The sequence below is a fragment of the Oryx dammah genome, unplaced genomic scaffold (assembly GCF_014754425.2).
Source record: "Oryx dammah isolate SB20612 unplaced genomic scaffold, SCBI_Odam_1.1 HiC_scaffold_20, whole genome shotgun sequence".
In the NCBI taxonomy this organism is placed as follows: Eukaryota; Metazoa; Chordata; class Mammalia; order Artiodactyla; family Bovidae; genus Oryx; species Oryx dammah.
The window spans coordinates 50,683,507-50,696,339 of NW_024070204.1; the positions used below are offsets into that span (position 1 = coordinate 50,683,507).

The window sequence follows — 12,833 nt, forward strand, 5'->3', positions numbered from 1 at the left end:
ACACCATTTCATTTCATTCTCTAACTTTCCTTTTTATTTAACAGTTGGATATACTGTTAATGGAATTAGAGCCAATGAATATCCAAGAATATCCAAATAAGCTCAAGACTGGATACTTTCTGTCTGATAAATTTGTATATGTCCCAATTACATGCAGTTTTTGATATCCAAGGTTATCGCTAACATCTACACATTCATATTTATAAAATGCTAAACAAAGTAGAGAAAAATAATCAAATATTATCTTATTCACATCATTTCAATTTTATTTTTAAGGGTTTTCTATATTCAAGAAATGGTCAGATTTTCATGTGGTGAAATCTAGACTTTCTGTTTTCTGCCAATTAGTGGTATGTTCTGAAAGACCTTCTTTGCTTGTCTTGCTTCACTTTTGCTATTTTGAGTACCTTAATCTTTTTTATCTTACCTTTGGAAACTTATTTCAATAACATTACCTAATAAATACCTCTAATCAGGCCAGTCTTATCCCTGCTCCACAAATAAAGTATAATTGTTTCTGACTCCATGCACAGTCATACCCTTTGCTAATTTTCAAGCTTTATTTCACACCCCCACATTCTCCTGAAATCATTTGCTGATTTCCTCAGCCTCTTTAGTCACCCTTCTCTGAATTTTCAGGGGCTAAATAGAATAAATCACACAAATTACGAGAAAATTGTGAGCAGTCTTGAATTTCCGGCTGTTAGTTTGAGGTGTCGTGTATGCATCTGAGTGGGAGGGGGCTATGGGCAAGGAACAGCATGTCCAATGAGAATCTGTTTGGACCCAGGAGATGTACATTTCATTTTGATGTGAAAGGAACCTCTTCTTGTATCATCTAACACATTAGCTTTCCCTGCAGGGCTTGGACCTGGGATTTATTTTGTTTACAAAGGAGGCATCTCTGGGAGAAGGGAGGAAAGAGGACCCAGACTGAAGTTAGAAAGAAGGTAACATTTCTGTCCAAAATGCTAAGCACGGAGAATACTAGGATGAAGAAATCAGAGCCCAATCTCCTGGGAGAGTAACGAAGAGGGAAACCAAGGACCTCTGGGTTATAAGTGATACCTCAAATCCTAAGAAGACAAAGAGCAAGACAGTTGAATAATCATTTCTTCAGCTACACTGTGCAGTGTCCATGACATACAGGTCATTTCAGGGATGCCTCTAATTCTCAGTTTTCTCTGCTGCATGTGGCTCTTTTGCAGGTTCTGAACACCTGCATTTGTAAGCTGCCATGTGGCATCCTGTGTTAGATTTAACCTTCCCAAACTTCAGGAATAACAGCCAGTTCCTGCTGTTTATTGGCCACTTTTGTGTGTCAGGCTCTATGAAGCACTTCCAGTACATTATATCATGTCACCCTAACAAGCATGCTAGACTTTAGGAGGTTCAAGTTAATAGCGGTTCAGTGGTTTGTGCATGTCCCCCTGGTTCTCTAATGGGAGACTGGGAACTCCTCATACGTCCAACTCAAACACTCATACAAAGCAGGTATTTTTATTCTCATTTCTTACCGTTGAATAAACTGAAACTACACTGCAAGTTTTTAAATGCAGACACTTTTTCATAAATTTCTTTTTTCCCTCCACAGAGGCTTGCACTTAGCAGATAGACAATAAATACATAATGATGGAGTTAATGTACTCCCCTGGTTTTAAACTATACAAAAAGCCACGGATTTTGATATGTATGAACTATCTTCTTCTTTTCTATAGTTAGGTGCTGCCTAATGGGAATGAACAAATGTAGAAGGTACTCTGAGCTAGCCCTTTACCCCCAAAAAGATTTTCTCATAATATTACAGAGCTGCCTTATGAAAATGATTAGGAAAATCAAGACTGAAAAACATATACAGCTAGACATTGTAAACTCTCTGTTATGACAATTTGGGAAATAATTAATCACTCCCCAAAAGATGTATTGCTTCAGTTTTTGAGAGATTGTTGTTTTTATTTTATAGGACACAGCAGGCCAGGAAAGATACAGGACTATCACCACAGCCTATTATCGTGGGGCCATGGGCTTTATTTTAATGTATGACATCACAAATGAAGAATCCTTCAATGCAGTACAGGACTGGTAAGTAACAGCAAATGTTTCCATTACTAATAATGATGGTTTTCTTTTTTCATTTAGCTCTTTCTCTCTCCTCAAATATTTTTTATGTACTGTGATCCCAGTTGTGTTTTAGGAAGCTGATAAGGGCTAGCTATGCTGACTCATTATGGGAGTATTGATAAAAAATCATTTTGGTGATTTTGCTCTGTTTTGTTCACTCCAGCACTTTGCATCCTGTCGTCTTTAGTTCCATGGGGACAAGTACATTGCTTTCAATTTTTTGAAGCACAGATAATGAAAAATTTGGAAGTACACTGGTCTAAACTAGGGATCTGGAAACCATGAGCCATGAGCCAGATCTGGCCTGTGCAGCACAACGGGCTCACCACTTGTTTTATAAGTAAAGTTTTGTTAGAAGGGCTTCCCTGGTGGTGCAGTGGCCAGGACTCTACACTCTCAGTGCTGGGGCCCCAGGTTCTATCCCTGGTCAGGGAACTAGATCCCGTGTGCTGCCGCTCAGGGTTTCCATGCCCGGACTAAAGAGTTCCATGATGAAGATAGAAGGTCTTGTGCCACAAGTAGGACCCGGTGCAGCCAAATACATAAATAAATATTTAAAACATTTTTTATTAAAACACAACCAGGCTCAGTTACTTATTGTCTACGGCTGCTTTCACGTACAACAAGAGTTAGGTAGCTGCCGCAGCGACCGTATAGCCCACAAGCCTAAAACATTTTCTCTCTGGCTGTTTACAGTAGAAGTTTGCTGACTCCTTATCTGGATTTGTTAGATAGTTTTACGTTTTTCTTCAAACTGAAAATTTTCAAAGGACTGGGATGAAGAAAAAGATAAAACTGAAACCTTTCTTCACTCCCACCAAACCGTGTGACAACACCTATGATAAACGTGATTTGCAGGGCCGGGGGTGGCGAGGGCTCAACAGACCACATTTTAACATACATAGTCACCGCTGGTCTTATTGAAGGAAAAACTAGCAATATACAGGGAAAATGAACAACATTTTTTTTTCTATCTTAATAACAGTACTATCCAGAATGATTTATTTACTTGTGTATCAGCTCAGGGAAGGTCATGCTCAGTCGCTCAGTCATGTCCCACTCTTTGCAACCTCATGGTCTGTAGCCCACCAGGTTCCTCTGTCTATGGAATTTTCCCAGCAAGAATACTGGAGTGGGTTGCCATTTCCTCCTCCAGGGGATCTTCTCAACCCAGGGATCGAACCCATGTCTTCTGCATCTCTACATTGACAGGTGTATTCTTTACCACTGAGCCACTTGGGAAGCCCTCAGAGAAGGTCAGATGCTATTAAACATTTACATTTGCTTTAGATTGCTTTTTAAAATTCGTATTGCTTATCTGAGAAAGCACCTACATCCTTATTTCCACACACACACACTTAAAATACCAAAAATAATACTAATACCACTAAAACTGGTAATTCAAAAGACAAGCTTAGGACCTCTATGAAAAAGTATTTATCTTCACTAAAGGGCATAGAAGAAGGCTTAAGTACCCTCATCTTTTTAGTAGACTGAATATTATAAAAAATGCCAGTTCTTCACAAATAAATTCATGAACACAAGGCAATCCCAATCAAATACCAGGAGGTTTGGTACAAAATGGAATGAAACAGAGAGTCCAGGTATAGATACAAAGCCAATTGGGATTTACTCTATGATAAAAGTAGCATTTCAAATTAGTAACAGAATGGGTGGTTCAGTTAATACTATGGTGCTACCCAGCGCCACCCATAGCTCTGGCACGCATACTGCTGTACAAAATGGTCAGTCTAAGTTTGACTGTTTCCTCTCAGGACATGATAAGTCCCGGGAGTGTTCATGAGTTAGATTTCAGATATCGGGGTTCTTAAATTGATTTGTACCCATACTTGTGGCCCATTTTTCCAGTGACTGCTGAGAAGAAAGGGATCTATCGAGTTCTGTGAAACCACATGATATCAGTGTAGGAGCCATCCCAGCAGTACCCCTGACTCTTGCATTAGAAACACTGTGGAAAAGTACATCTTCCCCATGCCCCCTCCATGCCTGCCCTCTGCAGCCCTGCCCAGCTCCCTCCCCTGTCAATTCTCCTTCTTTTCCAATTCTATAACTATTTGGTTCTATTGACCCACCCTTTCCTTTGAAGCTCTGTTTCCTGTCCTCTTAGAAGCACATTTCCCAGATTAATCTTCTCTCTCTCTGACTGCTGCTCTTTCTGCTTCCTAGCTTTCACTTCCTGCCTCACCCAGCCAAGGGTAAGCATCCTCTCCTGGCTTTTTTCCTGGGCTTATTCTGTTTCCTTGGCCATCTTATCCATTCACACACATCATCACCATTTATATCAGCTGATTCCCAACTTTAAATACCGGGCCCCAGTCTGTCTTCTGAAGGGCAGAGTTCCATTTCCTGCTATCTCCTTCTGGCATCTCAGAATCACTTGTCTTCACCTGAAACTGTTCACCTTCCTGGCTTCAGTTTTTGCTGTTCATTGAGGCGACAATGCTTTGCCACCCAGATTCTACCTCGAATCCAACTCTAACTTCTGTCCATCCCAATCTGGGGCCTGATCTTGCATATTAACTTTCTCCTGAATATCCTTTGAATCTGTTACTGCCTGACAAACCACACGACCATCAGGACTTCTTCTGATCTTTGCTTTTTCCTTCATAATATCCTTCTAACCGATCTTCCACCTCTTAGATTTCTTCCCATTCCAATCTTTCCTATCCCAGTGCTGCTATAAAAGTTTCCCAAAAGAAAGTGATCCTAAAGGTCATGGAAGACCCCTGCTCAATAGCCATGACTCACTGTCACTACCTTAATTAATTAAAACTTCCTCAGACTGACTTTCAGTCACAGAACATCATGGAGCCCATATTTTTTAGTCTCATCTCTCACTATTCGAAAGCTAAACTGAACCTTTCACTGTTTCTGGAACTGAAACTAAACTTTCTAACCTTTGTGGGTTTTTGTTTGCTGGTACCTCTGTTATGCATTTCTTTTTCACAACCTCCTACTCTACCTCCCCTGGATATACATATCTGTCAAAACTCAACAAAGCTTATCCATAAATCAGCGCTACTTTCCCACGTTGTCATCCACAATTGTATGATCATGGTTTATTAGGTATCTTTCATTCATTCAACAGGTATTGAGCACCTACTCTTTGACAGTCAACCTGCCAGATGTTGTAGTTAGTTGTTGTTGTTGTTCAGCCACTCAGTTGTATCTGACTCTTTGTGACCCCATGGACTGCAGTATGCCAGGCTTCCCTGTCCTTCATTGTCTACCGGATATTGCTCGTTCATGTCCATTGAGTCAGTGATGCCATATAAGAATCTCATCCTCTGTCATCCCCTTCCCCTCCTGCCTTCAATCTTTCCCAGCATCAGGGTCTTTTGTAATGAGTCAGCTGTTCACATCAGGTGGCCAAAGTATTGGAGCTTCAGCATCAGTCCTTCCAATGAATATTCAGGGTTGATTTCCTTTAGGATTGACTGGTGTGATCTCCTTGCTGTCCAAGGGACTCTGAAGAGTCTTCTCCAACATCACAGTTCAAAAGCATCAATTCTTTGGCGCTCAGCCTTCTTTATGGTTCAGCACTCACATCCACACATGACTAGTGGAAAAACCACAGCTTTGACTAGACAGACCTTTATCAGCAAAGTAATGTCTCTGTTTTCTAATATGCTATGCTTATCATAACTTTTCTTCCAAGGAGCAAGCATCTTTTAATTTCATGCCTGCAGCCACCATCTTCAGTAATTTTGGAGCCCAAGAAAATAAAGTCTCGTACTGTTTCTATTGTTTCCTCATCTATTTGCTGTGAAGTAATAGGACTGGATGCCATGATCTTCATTTTTTAAATGTTAAATTTTAACCCAGCTTTTTCACTCTCTTCTTTCACCTTCATCAAGAGGCTCTTTAGTTCCTCTTCTCTTTCTGCTGTAAGGGTGTGCAATCTGCATATCTGAGGTTATTGATATTTCTCCCAGCAATCTTGATTCCAGCTTCTGCTTCATCCAGCCTGGCATTTCAAATGATATACTCTTCATTTACATTAAAGAAGCAGGATGACAATATACAGGCTTGGCATACTCCTTTCCCAATTTGGAACCAGTTCATTGTTCCATGTCCAGTTCTAATTGTTGCTTCTTGACCTGCATACAGATTTTTCAGGAGACAGGTAAAGTGGTCTGGTATTCCCATCTCTTGAAGAATTTTCCAGTTTGTTGTGTTACATACAAAGGTTTTAGGGTAGACAATGAAGCAGAATTAGATGTTTTTCTGAATTCTCTTGCTTTTCCTATGATCCAACAGATGTTGGCAATTTCATCTCTGGTTCTTCTACCTTTTCTAAATCTAGCTTGTACATCTGGAAAGTTCTAGGTTCACGTACTTTTGAAGCCTTGCTTGGAGAATTTTGAGCATTACTTGGCTAGAGTATGAGATGAGTGCAATTGTGCACTAGTTAAACATTCTTTGGCATTGCCTTTCTTGGGGACCGGAATAAAAACTGACCTTTTCCAGTCCTGTGGCCACTGTTAAGTCTTCCAAATTTGCTCGTATATTGAATGCAACACTTTCACAGCATCATCTTTTAGGACTGTAGTTAGTACCTATGCCAGTATTTACTATCCCAGTTAATGGATCCACCAGAACCCAGTTGCCTGCTGTTGAAATCTGAGTTCTCAGTTTGATTTTTCTCTCTTTACCTGTTACATTGTACCATAGCCTTGTCTCACTCAATGAAACTATGAGCCATGCCGTGTAGGGCCACCCAAGATAGACAGGTCATGGTAGAGAGTTCTGACAAAATGTGGTCCACTGGAGAAGGGAATGGCAAACCATTTAAGTATTCTTGCCTTGAGAACCCCATTAGCAGTATGAAAAGGCAAAAAGATATGACACAGAAAGACAAACTCCCCAGGTTCACATCCACAACACATCCAGTTGTGGATGTGACTGGTGATGGAAGTGAAGTCCCATGCTGTGAAGAACAATATTGCATAGGAACCTGGAATGTTAGGTCCATGAATCGAGGTAAATAGGAAGTGGTCAAACAGGAGATGGCAAGAGTGAACATTGACATTTTAGGAATCATTGAAATGGACTAGAATGGGCAAGTTTATTTCAGATGACAATTGTATCAACTACTATGGGCAAGAATCCCTTAAGAAATGGAGTAGCCATCATGGTCAACAAAAGAGTTCAAAATGAAGCTCTTGGGTACAATCTCAAAAATGACAGAATGATCTCTGTTCATTTCCAAGGCAAACCATTCAATATCACAGTAATCCAAGTCTATGCCCCAACCAATAATGCTGAAGAAGCTGAAGTTGAACAGTTCTATGAAGACCTACAAGGCCTTCTAGAACTAACACCCAAAAAAGATGTCCTTTTCATTATAGGGGACTGGAATGCAAAAGTAGGAAGTCAAGAAATACCCCAAGTAACAGGCAAATTTGACCTTGGACTACAAAATGAAGCAGGGAAAAGGCTAACAGAGTTTTGCCAAGAGAACGCACTGGTCATAGCAAACACCCTCTTCCAACAACACAAGAGAAGACTCTACACATGGACATCACCAGATGGTTGACACCAAAATCAGATTGATTATATTCTTTACAGCCAAAGATGGATAAGCTCTATACAGTCAGCAAAAACAAGACTGGGAGCTGACTGTGGCTCAGATCATGAACTCCTTATTGCCAAATTCAGACTTCAGTTGAAGAAAGTAGGGAAAATGACTAGACCATTCAGGTATACCTAAATCAAATCCCTTACGACTATACAATGGAAGTGACAAATAGATTCAAGGGATTAGATCTGATAGACAGAGTATCTGAAGAACTATGGATGGAGGTTTGTGACATTGTACAGGAGGCAGTGATCAAGATCATCGCCAAGAATAAGAAACTCCAAAAGGCAAAATGATTATCTGAGGAAGTCTTACAAATAGCTGAAAAAAAGAAGAGAAGCTAAAGGCAAAGGGGAAAAGGAAAAACTACATTTGAATGCAGTTTCAAAGAATAGCAAGGAGAGATAACAAAGCCTTCCTCAGTGATCAATGCAAAGAAATAGAGGAAAACAATAGAATGGGGAAGACTAGAGATCTCTTCAATAAAATTAGATACCAAAGGAACATTTCATGCAAAGATGGGCACAATAAAGGACAGAAATGGTTTGGACCCGACAGAAATGGTTTGGACCCCACAGAAGCAGAAGATATTAAGAAGAGGTAGTAAGAATGCACAAAAGAACTATACAGAAAAGATCTTCATGACCCAGATAATCACAATGGTGTGATCACTCACCTAGAGCCAGACATCCTGGAATGTGAAGCCAAGTGGGCCTTAGAAAGCATCACTACGAACAAAGCTAGTGGAGGTGATAGAATTCCAGTTGAGCCATTTCAAATCCTAAAAGATGATGCTGTGAAAGTGCTGCAGTCAATATGCCAGCAAATTTTGAAAACTCAGCAGCGGCTACAGGACTGGAAAAGGTCAGTTTTCATTCCAATCCCAAAGAAAGGCAATGCCAAAGAATGTTCAAACTACTGCACAATTACACTCATCTCACATGCTAGCAAGGTAATGCTCAAAATTCCCCAAGCCATGCTTCAACAGTACATGAGCCGTGAACTTCCAGATGTACAAGCTGGATTTAGAAAAGACAGAGGAACCAGACATCAAATTACGAACATCCGTTGGATCATTGAGAAAGCAAGAGAATTCCAGACAGACATCTATTTCTGCTTTATTGACTATGCCAAAGCCTTTGACTGTGTGGATCACAACAAACTGTGGAAAATTCTTCAAGAGATGGAAATACCAGACTACCTTACCTGTCTTCTGAAAAATCTGTATGCAGGTCAAGAAGCAACAGTTAAAACTGGACATGGAACAACACACTGGTTCCAAATTGGCAAAGGAGTACATCAAGGCTGTATATTGTCACCCTGCTTATTTAACTTAGAGGCAGAGTACCTCATGCAGAATGCCAGGCTGGATGAAGCACAAGCTGGAATCAAGATTTCTGGGAAAAATATCAATAACCTCAGAAAGGCAGATGACACCACCCTTATGGCAGAAAGTGAAGAAGTAATAAAGAACCTCTTGATGAAAGTGAAACAGGAGAGTGAAAAAGTTGGCTTAAAACTCAACGTTCAGAAAACTAAGATCATGGCATCCGGTCCCATCACTTCATGACTGATAGATAGGAAAACAATGGAAACAGTGAGAGACTGTATTTTCTTGGGCTCCAAAATCACTGCAGATAGTGACTGCAGCCATGAAATTAAGAGACGCTTGCTTCTTGGAAGAAAAGCTATGAAAACCATGGACAGCATATTAAAAAGCAGAGACGTTACTTTGCCAGCAAAGGTCCATCTAGTCAAAGCTATGGTTTTTCCAGTAGTCATGTATGGATGTGAGAGTTGGACTATAAACAAGGCTGAGCATGGAAGAATTGATGCTTTCAAACTGCGGTGTTGGAGAAGACTCTTGAGAGTCCCTTGAACTGCAAGGAAATCCAACCAGTCAGTCCTAAAGGAAATCAGTCCTAAATGTTCATTAGAAGGACTGATGCTAAAGATGAAACTCCAATACTTTGGCCATCTGATGCAAAGAACCAATTCACTGGAAAAGATTCTGATGCTGGGAAAGATTGAAGGCAGGAGGAGAAGGGGACGACAGAGGATGAAAATGTTGGCTGGCATATCCAACTCGATGGACGTGAATTTGAGCAAGCTCTGGGAGCTAGTGATGGAAAGGGAAGCCTGGTGTGCTGCATGGGGTCACAAAAAGTCCGACACGAATGAGCTGAACTGAACCTGTTATATCCTGCTGCTGCTGCTGCTGCTGCTGCTGCTGCTAAATCACTTCAGTCATGTCCGACTCTGTGTGACCCCAGAGATGGCAGCCCACCAGGCTCCCCCGTCCCTGGTATTCTCAAGGCAAGAACACTGGAGTGGGTTGCCATTTCCTTCTCCAATGCATGAAAGTGAAAAGTGAAAGTGAAGTCAGTCAGTCGTGTCTGACTCTTAGCGACCCCATGGACTGCAGCCTACCAGGTTCCTCCATCCATGGGATTTTCCAAGCAAGAGTACTGGAGTGGGGTGCTATTGCCTTCTCTTACTGACTACCAAATCCAGTAGTTTTGACTTTTTGAATGCCTTTGTCTCTCTGGCCACTGTCTAAATTCAGACTGTCATGAGCTATTTAGCATTTAGCAGTTTTCTACCTTGTGTGCTTACCAGCAAGCCCCACCCTCTCCAGTTCATCCATTATATTGTTATCAGAGCTAAGTAACATATCTCTCATCTGAAAAATAAAGCCTTAAATAATGTCTTATTTCTCATAGTGGAGATTCTGGGGGCCCAGTTGAATCATTGTCAAGATTTGACAGCATGCAGAAGCCCAGGCTCCACTGTATACAAACTAAACCAAATCTGCAGTGATAAATTTTGGCATATGTATGTGTGACAGCTCCATCAGTGATTCTGATGCCCATTTCTTATTAAGAGCATTGATTTAAAATGAAATCCACAGGCTCTAACATGGTAGACAGTGTAGCCACCATATCTATTCCATTCACCTCATCCCCTACCTCTCTCTTCCATTGTTCCTAGATTTCAACCAGATAGAACTTTTCTCATTTACAAATGTTTCATGTTTTCAATAACTCTATTCCTCTGATTGGAATGTCTTCTCTGCTATCTTTCTAAATTCTTATTCTCTTTTCAAGGCCATCCATTAACTTGTCTATGAAGCTTTTGAAGATATTGCTGCCCTGGTTCCCACCCACCCCAATTTCCACTCCCAGTGGACAATGCTGTTCACTCCCATAACTCTGCATCCATGCTACCCTAGTACTTTCTGCAGAACACATAAAAACCCTAGTTTACTCTTCATATTTATATTATAATTTGTCTTCTGTATTTCAGTGTAAGTTCATTCATCTTTTTTCTCTAGTACTGACTACTGTACAATTTTATTAAAACCTTTTTCTAAATTTTTATTTTTATTGTGGTCTAAAATATACAGAACTTAAAATTTACAACCTTAATCATTTTTAAGTACACAGTTCAGTGGTATTAAATACATTGTTGTTGATGTGCAATCATCGCTACAGTCCATCTCCACAACTCTTCATCTTGTAAAACTGAAACTGTGTCAATTTAATAATAACCTCCTATTCTCCTTTATCCCCAACCCCTGAACCATTATTTTACTTTCTATGTCTATGAATATGAGTACGCTATTCATACTTCAGCGGAAAAAAATCTGTTGGGGAAAAAAAGTCCAGCTCAGCAATACAGACTTGCTTACATATACAGTATTATCCAGCAGGAGTGGGGAAGGAGACATTTGCTGATATTCTGCAATGGTTTTCTACAACACAAAATAAGGTCTTCCTGAAAAACAAGTACAAAGAAACAGCTTCTTTAAATTACTATTCTCCAACTGCTAATCTTAAGGCTACAAAAAAATACAGAAAAAAGAATATATGGCTAAATGAAAAATTAATTGCACTTTATTTGCAACTAAAGCTTCAAATACTCTTCCTAACAAAATGCACTTTTATTATATAGAAAAAAAAAAGAAAATGCTTGTTGGCTGTGATCTCAGTAAAATCCTTAAACAATCTATCTGTAGGAATATTTAGATTAAGTGGAAAATTTCTTAAAATTTAACTACACACAAATTCTAGTCAGTTAAGACAAGTATAAAATTTAGAGAGACTGGCAGCAAAACTAACAAATCATTTTGAGAAAATAGAAGCTATCCGTTTTTTTGAAAACACTTTAGACTGTATTTTGAATTTTTGAATGGAATGTTATTAGAGGAATTTGGAAGGACTGATGTTAAAGCTGAAACTCCAATACTTTGACCACCTGATGTGAAGAGCTGACGCATCTGATGCTGGGAAAGATTGAGGGCAGGAGGAGAAGGGGACGACAGAGGATGAGATGGTTGGATGGCATTACTGACTCAATGGACGAGTTTGGGTAAACTCCAGGAGTTGGTGATGGACAGGGAGGCCTTGCATGCTGTGCTTCACTGGTCGCAGAGAGTCGGACACAACTGAGCGACTGAAATAAACTGAACTGAACTGAACTAAAAATACTCTCTTTAATTTAGTCAGATTCCCAAGTTCTGTAAAGTTAACACAAAAGGAAGCTCACTGTGATCTTATTTATAAGTTTATCTTGAGTCTACAAATTTTCAAAAAGAATGTGACGAAGGAAACACAAAAGATGCATACAGCATGCTTAATAAAATAGTAGAGAGGGACTCCCAAGAGTCAGGGGGGATGTTTGTTTTAGGCCTAGTTTCCTAGAAACGGGGTGGGAAAGGAATAAATGCTAAGACTTTATTGGGAACTAGAATATTAGAGAAGCAAGAGAGAGAGAAAAAAGAGAAGAAAGTTAAGTGTGGCATGGAAAAGGGGGAACCAACACTAGGGGGCGTCTGGCAAGAACCCGTCACCACTTGGTGTCACGTGCAACTGGCCCTTGATCTCAGAGGCACTTCTTCAGAAACTGTCAGGTAGATGAAAGAAGAGTTTCCCCATGAGCCCTTGTCTCGTATCGGTCAGAGGTTGTTTCTGGGACTTTAATGCCTCCACGTTTCTATGTTACACATCCAAGGATGACTCATTTCAGTGGCAACAGGGCGACTTCAGTGTGGGAGGCAGAACTGTGTGGCGTTAGCCTGAGGTAGCTGCTTTGGGTCATGCCTGAGATG

At 40.3% G+C, this 12,833-nt stretch overlaps 1 protein-coding gene across 2 annotated transcripts in view; it reads left to right on the forward strand.

The window, feature by feature from the left end:
• The window catches only part of RAB3C (RAB3C, member RAS oncogene family), a 295,041-nt gene that overhangs the window by 141,230 nt on the left and 140,978 nt on the right, over nucleotides 1–12,833 (forward strand). For both annotated transcript variants that reach the window (XM_040262564.1, XM_040262563.1), the window contains exon 3: nucleotides 1,964–2,082. In XM_040262564.1, the coding sequence (XP_040118498.1) occupies nucleotides 1,964–2,082 (119 nt within the window). The remainder of the gene's footprint in view (nucleotides 1–1,963; nucleotides 2,083–12,833) is intronic.